Here is a 15,809-nt window from a genome sequence, read left to right as displayed (position 1 = left end):
CCTTTGGCTTCTGGGGGATTTTATTTCCTCTGCTGTAGAATTGAAGGACTTTGTTTAAGGTGTCTTACAAAGACTTCTTGCTTTGCAAAAACATGTTGGGTGGAGTAAGAAGTAAATTTTTAAAGGCATTTGGACTTTTTTTCTATCTGTAGAACAGCATAATTCAGAACTATTCCACACTGTTGTTCTGGAAAAATTTTCCTCATGCAATGTAAATGTAATGACTGACATTAAAAAGTCTGAAAATGAAACATCAAACAATAAAAATGTGGTTTAAAATCTTTAAAGTGCTTGCAATATTTGGGTTAAAAATGATGCACCACTACCAGTTAGAATATCCCATCTTTGAATTTTAAGAGCTAAGAGTCTGAGAAGGGGAAAATTGACAAAGAGATTGCATTATTCACGCTATTCTTCCATACATGCATTCAGTGCACATCAATTGAAAAGTAAACACCTTGAAATACTAAGAAAGCAAAGAAAGATTATTCCTTCCATCAAACACCATACAAAAACCACATTATCTACACACACACACACACATACACACATGTTGTCTCGAATGAATCAAACAAAATAAAAAAAGACCATCATGACTAAAAACGCTGTATGAACCAGCATGTTTTCTGTGTTCCAATGACGCATGTACATTCTGCCCTATTCTAATTGGTTCTTCTTTTCTCTTTCCATCGCAAGGACCACTTTGTGGGTTTCTAGTTCAATGTTGTTCCAGGTAGTTTACAAATCCTACTTGCTTCAAAGTTACAAGGAACATCATTCCAGGCCCATTTATCTTGGTTATAAACAAGAACAACACAGTTTTCTCCCTGAGAGTTGTCGGGTTCATTCTTATGCCAGAATCTGAAAGAAAAACAACATAGATAGAGATTTATAGGTATATATAGACAATGTAGATTATAGGTGTAGATTAGATATATATATTAGGAGACAATTCAGAGAAATGTCCCTAGTGAACAGTTTAGAACTGCACTAATACTATACTCACTAGACACATGTAGCTACTGAGCACTTGAAATGTGGCTTCTCTGAATTGAAATGTGCTTTAAGTCTTAAGTGCTGTATTTTGAAGACTTAGTGCCAATGAAGAATGTCAAAGACCTCAGTAATAATTTTGTAATGATCACATGTTGAAATGATAAGATTTGGATATATTGGGTTAAATACATTATTAATACATTATTAAAATACATTTCACTTGCTTCTTTTTACTTTCTTAATATAACTAACAAAAAATTTTAAATTGCACATGTGGCTTTGCATTATATTCTTACTAAACGATATTGGCTTCAAGAAAGAAAATGACAAGATTTTGATTCTCTTTCAAAGAAAATTTTTATCGCTTATATTGTTTATTTAAATGTCAAGCCTAAAACAAATTTTATATCACTTCTATGCTATTCATTCTTTCATTATTGACATTGTGCAAATAAGAATACTGAAAATTGCATGCAAATTATAGGACCATTCTGGAACTGGGACATAGCATATGGAGATTACTCAACCTACAGTGGTCTCTCCTAACATTTTTATATCAATGTACTCCACTTCAAAATGAATGTTTCTTGCTACCATCTTCTAACCTTTGCTTATAAATCCCCTTAGCCCACTCAATATACTCACACTCTGCGTGGGTTAAATGGCATCTGGTCCACCCAACGCCACTGACCTTTGGCATTCTCATCTCTAAGTCCAAGGAAATAGGAAAGCCGTCTATCCAGAAACTGAATAATAAAGTTCTGCATAAAAATATAAATTTTAATATAGTTGCATGAATCAGGTGATGGCTATGATGTTGGAAAAAGAGGAAATATGTCAACTAGATTACTGGTTAAGCACAAAAGCTCTGGCATCCGATAGATCTGTTTTCAAATCCTGCCTGTAATGTTAGTAAGTGCTTCAATCTTACCAAACCCCCAGTGCTCTTGTCTTCAAAAGGGACAACTCCACTACTTTATAGAGTTACTAGGAAGATTAAGTGAGGTCAGACTTGCAACCCTTTTAGCACAATGCTTAATAAGATTAGATTTTTTAGGAGGTTTTGTTTTTAATATCATCTTCTTTAATTGCGTGCATATTTCATTAAATTCCATTTTATTCAGAATTACCGAACCTATACATTGTAAACCTATGGAGACAAAATCCTTGAGGAAACTATTAACCAAGAAAAAGTTAGAATCTGAGTCATGGTACATAAATGGAAACATATTACATGAGGAAATAAATTTTAGCCTTTAAAGAATTTACCCTAAGATTTCTTTACTTATCATTAGATCCATACATCTGAATTAGTTTTCCTATACTTTATCCTGAGAAGCTAGTTCAGTCCTGATTAACCATTCATTTATTCACCTACTAACCAAACATTTATCAAGACCTATCCAGTGTGCCTCACACTGCACGGGACATTGGAAGCGCAAAGGTGAGTAGAGCATGGATCCAGCCCTCCACATAGTAAAAGTCACTGGAAGAGATGGAGCAGTGAACAGACAATTATAGTGGAGTGAAGTAAATGCCATGATCTCATTGTGCACAAAGTCCCACAGAAGTGCTTCCCACTTAGAACAGGGAGGGGTAGAACGAGGAAGGTAGTTAGGGTAGCTTTCTGGAGGAAATAACATATGAATCAAATATAGAAAGACCAAAAGAAGTTGGCCATATGACAAAAAGTTGAAGAGGAAGAAAGGGCTTTCCAGGCCGATGGAGCAGATGAAAACAGACAGAGGCATAACAGGACAGAGAAATTCCTTTTTTCTGGAAAGAGATTCAAAGCAGCAGAGAAACTGATGCGATCCTCCCAACACACCTGCTCAGCTTCCGTGCTGATGGTCATCAGATGGGCCTCCATCCCTGAACAGTTCCTTTCACTCTCAGCCCACGTCTTGTTGTCAGTAAGAGGAAAATAGCAGTTGGACTGGAAGGCTCTCCAGTCAATAGGACAACAGTTCCAGGTGCTCCCTCAAGTGAAAATTAAAACGGAAATTGGTAACAAAAGAGCATTTCATCTGTAACAGATTGCATAACTATTCTACTACCTATATCCAATTAATATTTGTGAGAATAATATCAAGATCACCAAAATTATTCTGTTCTCCTACCAAAAGATCCTGAAAATTACATTCCTAAATATCTTCTAAACATAATGACTATGAGAAAATTACAAAATATTATCTTAGAAGGCATGACTGTTATTCAATGTTCCTACATCTGTTGACTTGCACATTTAAAGTGTTTCCATTACGAAGCTTTTGCAGGATATTTTACCCAAAGGGGGTAAAGAACCTACTAAAACTTAAGCACTGCCCCATTCTCCCAAATGAGATGACAAATTCCACAATAATAAAAGAAATAAAGACATGTCAGCAAAGCTGTATATTCTAGGAGGAAAATGTCTTTATCATATGTCTGAATCAAGGGAAAATTGAATTTGATTAATGTTATGTTTTGGATGTCAAAAATAACCCATCCATCTGTAAAGCTATATTCTCCGGTTATTAACTGGATTACAGTAATGAGAAATAATTCTATCTTAAGGTATTGTCATTTACTCCGATGCCAGATTCTCATCTTATGCTATTTTAATCTTTCTTGGTTCACTACTGACATTCCTTCAGTCAGACTATGAATTTGAACGAAAATGGAAATTAAAAAAGAAATTATCTTACACTCTGTACCTTCAGCACTTTTCAGTTCTGATTTCTCTTTGATGCATTTGAGCTTTGCATGGTGCTCTAACTTGTGCACTCCTGTGCCTCTCTTACAGCGTGAAAAGTTGTGATGAGTCACTGTCAAGGATAAAAGCAAGTTAGGTTTCTTTTTCTATATAACCACTAATTAGGGAAATAGGGGCTGACCTTCCTAAACTTTCTCTTATCCTAATAATTAAGGCCCTCATATTCTCTTTTCTTTCTATGCAGCTTGTTTGTTTCAGCTCCAGGTGAATTGGTTGAAAGCAATTGTTGAAAATTAATATTTTTATTATCATATTGTCCTTTTTTTTTTTTTGAGACGGAGTCTCGCTCTGTCGCCCAGGCTGGAGTGCAGTAGCGCGATTTCGGCTCACTGCAAGCTCCGCCTCCCGGGTTCACGCCATTCTCCTGCCTCAGCCTCCCGAGTAGCTGGGACTACAGGCACCCGCCACCACGTCCGGCTAATTTTTTCTGTTTTTAGTAGAGACGGGGTTTCACTGTGTTAGCCAGGATGGTCTCGATCTCCTGACCTCGAGATCCGCCTGCCTCGGCCTCCCAAAGTGCTGGGATTACAGGCGTGAGCCACCGCGTCCGGCCCGTTTTGTTCTTTACGGGAGAAGTTTTGCAAACTTTTATGTGCACATGCTTGCAAGCATGTTTTTCTATCAAAATTTGTGTTAGAATAGGGGTTTTTGGTGCGCGCTGGGTTGTATGAACCTTACGCATTTCTAAAATACTTTCACCTTGAAATATATAAACAAATGTACCCTTCCTGGACAGCACACACCGGGGCCTGTTGTGGGGTGGGGGGAGGGGGGAGGGATAGCATTTGGAGATATGCCTAATGTTAACTGATGAGTTACTGGGTGCAGCACACCAACATGGCACATGTATGCATATGTAACTAACCTGCACGTTGTGCACATGTACCCTAGAACTTAAAGTATAATAAAATAAATAAATAAATAATGAAAAATAAACAAATGTAAAAAAGTGGAAAACAGTTTAGCAAATTATTGTGAGGTGAACACTCCAGGTAACAACTACTCAGCTCAAGAAACAGAATATTGCCAAAACCCCAGATAGCCTTCACATCTCAAGGGCAGCTCACTCCCTCGCCTTTAAAGGTAACCACTCTCCTTTACAGGTAACCATTCCTGGCTTTTAAAGTAACTGCTGTGCTTTGCTTCACAATTTTGTCACTTACTAACATGTCCCTATAGATCAGATTTGCCTGTTTTTGAACGGCAATCACACAGTATGTATTCTGATTCTTTTGTTGAGAATTGTTTCTGAAATTTATCTATTTTGTTACGTGCCCGCTATAATTCATCCATTGTCATTGCTGTAAAGTGAACTATTGTCTTCCTGAAATAAAATATATTTATCTATTCTACTCCTATTAGATGTGTGCATTGTTTCCAGTGTTTGGCTACTGTGAACTATGCTCTTCTGAGCATTTTCAACCATGCATTTGGAGCACATAAGCATGCGTTTCTGTAGGGCACATACGTAGGAGTGGAACTGCAGGCAATAGGGTACGAATATTGTAAACTATGATAGCGGTAAACTTTTCCAGAGTGATTGTAATGCTTAAACTCCACCAGAAGCAATTCACTAGAGGTCCATTTGCTCCATGGCATCATCAATATTTAGTAGTGCCAGACTTTTTATTGTTGCCATCCTGTTATGTTCGCAAAGGTGTCTCACTGTGAGTTGCATTTGCATTTCCCTGATAATTAATTAATGAGGCTGGCACTTTTGTGTGTTTATTAGACATTTCATTTTTCTCTTTGTTTTAGTACCTATTTAAGACTTTGCCCACTTTTTTTATTGTAAGTATTTTTCCTACTGGTTTGAAAAAATTTGTATATAATCTACATGTGAATTATTTATTAATTATATGCATTACAAGTATCTTCTCCTATGGCTTTTTATTTTCACTGTTACTGGTATGTTTTGTTGTACAGTAACTCATTTTAATGTAGTATAATTTGTCAATGTTTATTTTCTAGTGCATTTTGTGGCTTGTTTAAGAAATCATTCTCTACCTCCAGGTCATGAGGATATTCTCCATTTATCTTCTTAAAACTTTATTGATTTACTTTTCACATTTTGGACAATAATCCGCTCTAGATTTGTTTTTGTATACAGTGTGATGCAGGAGACCAATTTCATCTTTTAAATATAAATAATCAATGGGCTCTGCAACATTAATTGAACAAAATTGTCCTTTTCCCGTATATCTGAGATATCTTCTTTTGTTTTATATAAAGAGTCTTATATACATGCAGGATCTATAACCAAGCTCTCCTTTATTTTCCTCTAGTCTATTTGTCTTGCACCTATATCATATTACTTTAATTATAATTATTTTATGTTTGATATCAGAAAGAATTTTTTTAATGGTGGTGATGGTTTCAAGGGTGTATACTAATCCCCCAAATTGAGATGTATACATTAAATATGTACAGGTTTTCATATGTCAATCATACATCAATAAAGAGGTTGAAAGAAAGGAAAAAAGAAAGAAAGAGAGGGAAAGAGAGAGAGAGAACAATTCTTCCAACCTTGTTCTTTTCAAAGCCAGTCTATCTGAAAGTTATTTTTCTTCTGCTTACTCTTTTCTCATAAGATGTATCCCTTTGTAATCCCAGTCCAAAATGGGGGGAAATTTGCTATAGTAACCAACTTTTACATGTACAGAAAATGGTCTAAATTCCATCATTCAATCTCTATCACAAGGTACCACCATTGAAAGACAGAAGGTCAAGAATGTAGCTCTGAATATTCAGCGCAAGACCCTGAAGATATTATAGATAGGTTATGCTAGGAAAAATCAAGATACCAAAAGGCTTAGAGCAACTTCAGAAAAGTTGTTTGGAAATAATAATTCAAGAAGAGTTCTACTTTGGCTAATAACTTACCCAAACAACTTGCAATAAAACAGACACTGAGAAGTAAGATGAAAACTACAGCAATAACCGAAGGTATCAGCTGGGAATGCATGCCTCCTTCCACTAGGACCAAAAGAAAAATAGAGATTAACCTCCTTTCAGCTACAAGCTAGGAAAGCTAATTCTACCAAGGAGCAATCTAAAAGTGACAGCAAACCAAATATTTCAGATCTAGAGAAGAGCATAAATATTTTCTCCAAATAAATCAATTTTAGAGCTTATTGATGAATAAATAAATAAGAAAGAAAAATGTAAAATTTCTTGGTAATTTTGAAATGAAAAGAATTTTATAAGTAAGATACAAAACCCAAGAGCCATTAGAATAGATAATTTGAGTACATAAAAATTAAAACTTCTATATAACACAAGCAATGTTAGAGTCAAGGAACGTATGAAAGGAAAGTCTTGTCATAATATTAATATCCACACTGGATAAAGTATTTCAAAATCAACTAGAAAACTGAGCAAAACTCTGAGCAGGAAATTTGCTGAAATTTTAATTTGCTGAAGTTATAAATAGCCACTAATCAAACAAAAATATGCCCAATCAGGGAACTGTAAACGAAAAGATTGTGGTATAACTTTTCACACATCAGACTTTTTAAGTAAATTAAGTGCATGCAGTGTTGGCAAGGCTGAGGGGAAATAAGCACTCTTAGTGAGAAAATAAATGCTGCTGCCTGGACTGGAAAATTAGGAATGCCTTTTAGAAGGATCAATTTAGTGGCATTTATCCATTTTTAAATGCATTTCATTTGCTACAATAATTTCAATTACAGGTGTCTATTCTATAGAAATAATTGAGCTTGTTTATGTTAAAAGATATTCATTGCAGTACTTCTCAAAATAGAAAACACATACTGTAATCTAATATTTACATGTATATTATCAATAGTGGAAATTCTAAATTATGGTCCCTTCACACAATGATATTCTATATAGTAATTAAATAAGCATGTAATCAGTATATATTGATGCAAAAAATCTCTAAGAAATATTGTTACCTAAAAAGGTAATTCAATAGGATCACACTGTGATTACAGTTTGCCATGGTAGGGTGATGAGATAAAGTAAAACTTTAATTTTAATTTAAACATTTCCACATTTGTTCTATATATCTATCAAAAATATTATTTAATATTATCACAATACAAATCCACTGGTGTCACTTAAGTCAAACATAAAATGGGACAGTTAGAGCCTCTGATACAGCATAAGCCTAAATGCTTTTTCTACATCTTCCTTTTCTCTTTTTTCTTTAAAAGAATCTTCTCATATTACTCTCTTTCTTTTCATCTTATTTCTCTTTTATATATTTTATCTCCCCTCTTGGTCCAATATACATTTTATAAAGAAGTTTCTGTTATCCAACTTATTTGACTCTATGTCCTTCCTCCTCACCAACGTCATTTTTATTTCCTTCCACCTCCTTCTCCCCGTCATCATCAACAATCTTTAAAACTACCATCAATTCATATGTTTTAAATTAGTATAATTCCATCTGCTTCTTTGAAATTGAAAGGAGAGAAAGTACTCACGTTTACTTTGAGGTTTTTCTAGCCCCATTGTCTAATTAGTCTCTTGTTCAATGGTCAGGAGGGCAAGAATTTGTTCTATTTTTTTTCCCCCAGAGTATATTTCTGTGGATAGGGGAATATATTCAGAAATACTTGAGATCGAACACCAATGTTACATATTGTAGTGAGATTAGAAAGGTACCAGTATAAGAAAGTTAGCTCAAAAGAAGTCTTTTTCAAAGACGGGGGTTTCCTTTGATACATTCCGGGAGATGAGGTGAAAAAAAAAAAAAAGGAAATTGAGAAAGCAATACCAAACAACAGTTAGTAGAAACCCACAAGTATGTTGAAATCACTAGATCAGTGTGAAATGTGGAATTTCTCAATTTGTTTTTTTTTTTCATTTAGACAAAAAATTTAGCAACGCCCTAAAAGAAATAATTGTTATGCCCAATAAAAATTTAGTAAATGTCCCCTCTTTTTAAATTCTTTTTGTGAATATTATATTTTCAAAGGCAGTTATATTCTTGGGGTGAGTTCTATACTAAAAAGTTCTCTGGACTGAATAAAAAGTTGAGTCTAAGAGAGCAAAAGACAATGTGAACAATGAACAAAAACTTTTAAAGTACACATTGTGTGTACATGGCATGTGAAGACACAGCAACCTTTGTTTTCGAGTTGAGGAAGAGATGATAGAGCAGTTAATTAAATCCCAAGAACTTTCTAGGTGAGCAAAAAGAGTTGTGTTAAGGCAAAGACAAAGAAAATGTAAGATTCTGTGATAAAGACACCATCAGGGTCCCTGACTTCATTTATAGCACTGTTAGGGAGTGAATGTCTGTATCTCCTCAAAATTCACTGGTGGAAGCACTACCCTCCCATGTAATGGCATTTGGAGGTCAAAAGTTTGGGAGGTAATTAGGTTTAATATGAGGTCATGAGAATGGGGTCCTCATGATGGAATTATAAGAAGAGACCCGGCTAACGAGCTGTTTACTTCCTGCGGGTGCTCAGGCTGTGGCCGTCTTCCTTGCTGTTGCTCTTCTCATTGGAGAAGATGGCCCTGGAGACGGTGCTGAAGGACCTGTGGCATCTGTGGGCCTGTTTGCTGTGTTTCTGTGGGCCTGTTTGCTGTGTTCACTGGTCAAGGTACTATAGACCAGTTTGAATATGATGGTTGTGACTATTGAGATGCATATCTACAGATGAAGGGTAACTGAGAGATGCTCTATGGCTGCACCAGCTCCTCCTTTGATGGAATCATTGCGATGATGAGTCCAGAGGACAGCTGGGTCTCCAACTGGCAGCGAGTCAATAACTTTAAGCCAGGTGTATATGCGGTGTCAACCACTGGTCGCTTGCCCTAAGGAACCGTGCGGGAGCTGAAAAGTTGAGGAGTGGCCTACAAATCCAAAGACACAGCTATAAAGACCAGATGCAGGGCTGCTAGCATCTTTGCTCTCCACCTCCTGCCTCTGCTTATTGTTTGTTCTGGAACTAAATGGGCAGAGCTTCAAATGCTTCCTACCCTCCAATTCAGACTCAGCCAACTGTTGAGAGAACAGCACATCATTTTATCATTTTACCTTATTTGGACTTCAGGTGGGGGTGGGAGGGATTTGGGTTGGTGGATTAACAGATGGAATTGAGGAGAGAGTAGGATGCTGACTTTCCTACCTGTGGCCCAAGGCTGCGCCTTGCTCATGAAGAGGTCTAGGTCAAATGTCAATAAATAGAAACCTCTAGAAAGTTCTTAAGGCCATGACACCTGCCTCGCCTCCCTCTTCGTTTCTCTTAGGCACACAGTAAGAGCTTATTTGCCCTATAAGATACCTTCCCAGAGCAGCAGAGGCCCTTCCACTCCCTCTTGACTGTCTCAGCCTCCAGGATTGCAGCCTTTGTAGTGTGCTTCCTTGCTTCCTATCAGAAGGTGCTGTCCAGAGGCTCAGTAACCCCATCAGCTTGGTGGCCCTGGTGTCTTGCGCTTGTATCCTTCTGCCCTTGAGACCTGGCACAGCAGTATCCCTTGAAGAAATCCTGAGGCTTTGTAGTGCTCCTTGCTCCTTGACCATGTTTAATAATTCTTTTCCCCCTCTGCTCGTCAGTTTTCTTCTCTTTACTGCTCTTCCTATATCTTAGGCCAGTCTCACACACTCACATTTTACATTTTCCTTACTGGAGACCCTTGGGCCTTGGCCGACTGCTGGGTCCTAGTCTGCCTTGTTTGTGCCCCTGTAGGAGGCAGGTCCTTTTCTCCGCTGGCCCAGTAGGGGACCTTGGGTAACATCCCATTTTTTGGCCAAAGTGAGTTATTTGTTTTAGGATAAAAAATTTACTACAAATTCTCATTTACTTAAATTTCCACAGAAATCCTGTTAGTGTCCCCATTTTGATTTCCCTAAGTTCCTTGTTCTCCCTCTGTAAAAAGAGAATGATTACACCTTGCCTGTTTACCTCAGGAATGTTGTGATTATAGAAACGAAGCTATGTGAAAATTATGCAGCCATAAAAAATGATGAGTTCATGTCCTTTGTAGGGACATGGATGAAGCTGGAAACCATCATTCTCAGCAAACTATCACAAGGACAGAAAACCAAACACCACATGTTCTCACTCATAGGTGGGAATTGAACAGTGAGAACACTTGGACACAGGAAGGGGAACATCACACACCGGGGCCTGTTGTGGGGTGGGGGGAGGGAGGAGAGATAGCACTGGGAGAATGAGGAGTTAATGGGTGCAGCACACCAACATGGCACATGTATACATATGTAACAAACCTGCACGTTGTGCACATGTACCCTAGAACTTAAAGTATAATAAAAAAATTTTTAAAAAAATTTAAAAAAAGAGAGAGAGAGGAAAAAAAAAGAGAGATGAAAGAGTTCTCCAGAAGGCAGTCATCTGCAAGGCTAGTAGAAAGCCCTCACTGGTAAAGTGGTTAATTTGACAGGACTCCAAGAATGAATTTACATGACCTGAAGGAGGACACTTTGGGATTCATCACAGAAGCCACATAACCCACAGAGAGCAAAGAAGAGCGACACAGAACAGCTGCCCGTCCAGGATTGCCATGGAGCCAAGGGAGGCTCCCCACAATGGGGAAATGATGAGTGACAGTCCCTAGGGACCCACACTTCTGCCATGCTGGCACTCTGATCTGAGACTTCCAGCTATTAGAACGGTGAGAAATAAATGTCTCTCTTTCATACCAACCAGTCTATGGTATTCTGTTATAGTGGCCCAAGCTCACTAAGACAAGTACATAACAGCTTAGAGATCCTTTAAGAAAGATCTCTACAATTTCCAGAATATAGCCCTTTCCCTGAACTCTTCCCTAAGCTACAATATTACTTTAATGATATGTGTGTATATATATTCTGTGATCTTCAGTGAAATATTACTTTACTATGTTAAATTGGGGATGGGAGGAGGTAAAATTATAGATTTGGCAATCCATATATTTTCCGGCACCGCCAGTCACTACAAGAAGTATTCCAATAGCAACAATAGCACTAACCCACAAACTCAGATATGCAACCCTGGAAACTAGATTTTTGGTTAAAGTAATATTTATTTCTATCAAAAGGACCTGGGACTCCTAGAGAATACATAAATCCTGCTTAGAACAGGAAAAAAATAGAATAGGTCTGGCACATTCTGTTGTTCTCAGAAAGTGACTATAATTTCAAAAATATGAGGGAAACCCTACTCTAGAAACTTCTCAGAGCTGAATGAAAAGCTGTGTCCAAGACAGTTAAGATTACAAAAAGACAATATGAACAATAAGCAAAACCTCCATTAACCTTTATTTTTGAGTTGAAGAAGACGTGACAGAGCTGTTAATTAAATCCTAACATCTTCCTAGATAATAGAAATCAGGCTTGTTAAGGCAAAAAAAAAAAAAAAAAAAAAGAGATTCTGTAGTAAAGACACAATCTTTATCACAGGTAAAAGGTAAAGTGGTTAATTTGACAGGACTGCAAGAACAAATTCACATAATTTGAAGGAGGACACTTTGGGATTCATCACAGAAGTAACATAACCCACAGAGAGCAAAGAAGAGTGAGACAGGACAGCTGCCCACCCGGGATTGGCATGGAGCCAAGGGAGGCTCCCCACAACGAGGAAATGATGAGTGAGTGACAGTCCCTAGGGACCCACACTTCTGCCATGAACCCATACAATCCTGGGCACAGGGGATGCCCCTGACACCCCCCCGAGTCCTGTCCTCCACCAGGCCTGCACTTACATGGAGAGCTGCATGGAGTCGAATTCATGGTGCTGAGGAGCAGACAGACTGCAGGCCTCCGCTAAACCTTGCCAGGCAAAGCCCACTGGCCTGGGCCCCCAGCAGAGCCACTCCACCCCCGCCTGAGGACTTGGGCTGGTAGCAGCTCTGCATTTCTATGGGATGGAGCTCGCAGAGGTAACACAACAGGAACACCGTTTTTTCTTTGCCACTTCCATAGCCCCCGCCCCTACTGCCTTCAGGCTGGGAAGAGGGTGAAGAGCCTAAGGACTATCACAGACCTCCAGCATAGAACAACTGCCTTACAGAAAAGTGGCCACACTGTTTTCCATGCAAGTTCATGTGCCTGCTACTCCTCACTAGGCAGGCCTCCCCGCCTGAGCCCCCAGCACCGCTGCCCTGCCTTGACCTAGGCACTTCAGGTGGTGGCAGCTCTGCATTTCTCTGGGGAGGAAATCCCAGAGACAAACCACAGGTTCTCTACATTGCCATAACAGCATACTAGTCTTGCTGCTCTCGGGCTGGGGAAGGAACAAAGAGACTGATTGCTTTCCTGGCACCTCCAGCATGCTACAGCCACCACATGAGGAGGAGCCGAGTCTTTCTTCCCTGTGAATCCCTTGCCCCCTACTCTCTACCAGGCAGGGCCCCCATCTTGGGCCCGCTGCATGGTATCCCCACCCCCAGCTGAGCATTCCCATTAGCTGTGGCTCTGTATCTGTCTGGGGCGGAGTTCCCAGAGACCACTGACAGCCACTTTGCCGCTGTCACTGCAGTGGTACTGCCCTTGCTGCCCTTGGGCTAGGGAACGAACACAGAACACAGACTCTGATTGCTTTGCTGGCACCTCGAGCATACACAGCCACCATACAGAGGGGAGCCAGCCTCTCCTTCCTGTGAGCCCCTGACCCCCTGCTCTTCACTAGGCAGGGCCCTGGGCTTGGGCCGATAGCGTAGCCACCCCATCTCCAGCTGAACATTCCCACTGGCAGCAGCCCTGTGTCTCTCTGGGGTGGAGTTCCCAAAAGCAACTGACAGCCCCTCTGCCACTACCGCTGCAGTGGTATCTACCCATGCTGCCACTAGGCTGGGGAAGGAACAAAGAGCCTGAATGCTTACACCTTCAGAATGCCACAGTCACACTACAGAGGAGAGACCAGACTGTCTTCCCCATGAGCCTCATGCCCCTGCTGCTCTTCACCAGGCAGGGCCCCCCGGCTTGGGTTCACAATACAGCCACCTCACCTCATGCTGATCTTTCTGATTGGCAGCAGCTATGCTTTTCTCTGAGTGGAGCCCATGGAGACGAGTGACAGGCCCTCTGCCATTGCCATTGCCAAGGTTCCTGACCCTGCTGCCCCCAAGCAGGGGAGGGGACAAAATGCCTGATCTCACCCCAGAGCTGTGCTGAGCAGCCTGGAAATGCCAAGCCACGATCTGTGGCCACTAATCTCAAGTATGAGAGAAGCCCACAATAACAGAGCACTGAGAGAGAGCACAGCTACAAATGTGAGGAAATACAGAGAAGCCACATGGATGATCAACAGCCTGCCTGCCAGTCATTATGCTTAGGCACCATCTATTAGATCCCAGCCCAAACTTCAACAACAAAAATACTTTGCTAACATACCTCCCTGTGAAACCAAGAGCAAGAATTCAGCCACAAATAAAGATCCCGTGCAAAGCCTCAGTCCTCTGAAAACATCCAGAAATGAAGCCAACTGACTATACTCCAATTACGCCACAGTTAAAGGAACATCAGCCCACACAGATGAGAAAAAAACTGGCACAAGAAGTCTGGCAACTCTAAAAGCCAGAGTGTCTCCTTACCTCCAAACAACCACACTACCTCTCCAGCAATGGTTCTTAACCAGAAGGAATGACAGGTGTAGAAATCAGAATCTAGGTGGCAATGAAGATCATTGAGACTCAGGAGAAAGTTGAAAACCATTCCAAGGAACCTAAGAAATCCAGTAAAACGATTCAAGAGATAAAAGACAAATTAGCTATTTTAAGAAGGAACCAAGTTGAGCTGATATGGATGAAAAACTCAATTCAAGAATTTCATAACACAATTAGAACTATTAACAGCAGACTAGATCAAGTTGAGGAAAGAATTTCGGAGCACAAAGACCAATTCTTTGAATTAATTCAGTTAGGCAAAAATAAAGAAAAAAGAATTTACAAAATGAACAAAACCTCTGGGAAATACGGGATTATGTAAAGATACCAAATCTATAACTCATTGGTGTCTCAGACAGAGAAGGAAAAAGAGCATGCAATTGGGAAAAAATATTTGAGAATATTGCCCATGAAAATTGTAACTAGAGAGGTTGACATTCAAATCCAGGAAATTCAGAGAACCCCTGCAAGATACTATACAAGACAACTATCCCCAAGACACATAGTCATCAGATTCTCCCAGGTCAACATAAAAGAAAAAAATATTAAAGGCAGCTAGAGAGAAGGTGCAGGTAACATACAAAGGGAAACACTTCATGCTAAAAGTGAACCTTTCAGCAGAAACCCTACAAGCCAGAAGAGATTGGGGGCCTATATTCAACATTCCTAAAGTAGATAATTTTTAACCAAGAATTTCATATTCAGCCAAACTAAACTTCATAAGTGAAGGAAAAATAGAATCTTTTCAGACATGCAAATGCTAAGGGAATTTGTTACCATCAGCCCTGCCCTATCAGAGATCCTTAAGGGAGTGCTAAACATGGAAAGAAAAGACCATTACTGGTTGCCACAAAAACACATTCAAGAACATAGACCATTGGCACTATAAAGCAAATACACAGTGAAGTCTACATAACAACCAGCTAACAACATGATAACAGGATCAAATCTGCACATATCAATATTAACCTTGAATGTAAACAGGCCGAACACCCTATCAAAAGGCATAGAGCAGCAAGTTGGATAAAGAAGCAAGAACCAACTGGCTGCTGTCTTCAAGAGACACATCTCACATGCAATGACACCAATAGGCTCAAAGTAAAGAAACAGAGAAAAACCTACCAAGCAAACAGAAAACAAAAAAGAAGCAGGGGTTGCTATTCTTATTTCAGACAAAACAGACTTTAAACAAACAATGATCAAAAAGGACAAAGAAGAGCATTACATAATGCCCTAGATGATTCAACTCAATAAGAAAATTTAACTATCCTAAATATATATGTGGCCAACACTGGAACACCCAGATTCATCAAATAAATTGCTAGAGAGTTAAGAAGAGACTTAGATAATGACACAATAGTAGTGGGAGACAACAACACCCCACCGACACTATTGGACAGATCATCAATGCAGAAAACTAAAAAGGATATTCAGGTTGTGAACTCAACATTTGACCAAATGGACCTAACAGACA

General features: G+C 39.4%; 1 protein-coding gene across 1 annotated transcript; it reads right to left on the bottom strand.

The window, feature by feature from the left end:
* Positions 1 to 605: 605 nt before the first annotated feature.
* On the bottom strand, positions 606 to 8,460 carry CLEC4D (C-type lectin domain family 4 member D). The gene is made up of 6 exons (XM_001134875.6): positions 8,203 to 8,460; positions 6,635 to 6,727; positions 3,693 to 3,803; positions 2,825 to 2,976; positions 1,642 to 1,757; positions 606 to 861 (listed from the first exon to the last, which is right to left on the bottom strand). The coding sequence occupies exons 1-6, from the start codon at positions 8,228 to 8,230 to the stop codon at positions 714 to 716; spliced, it is 648 nt and encodes a 215-aa protein (XP_001134875.4). The 5' UTR covers positions 8,231 to 8,460; the 3' UTR covers positions 606 to 713.
* Positions 8,461 to 15,809: the final 7,349 nt, after the last annotated feature.

The sequence above is a fragment of the Pan troglodytes genome, chromosome 10 (genome assembly GCF_028858775.2).
Source record: "Pan troglodytes isolate AG18354 chromosome 10, NHGRI_mPanTro3-v2.0_pri, whole genome shotgun sequence".
NCBI classification, from domain to species: domain Eukaryota; kingdom Metazoa; phylum Chordata; class Mammalia; order Primates; family Hominidae; genus Pan; species Pan troglodytes.
Note: the sequence above shows the minus strand (reverse complement) of the source record. Positions and strands in the feature narration are given on the sequence as shown.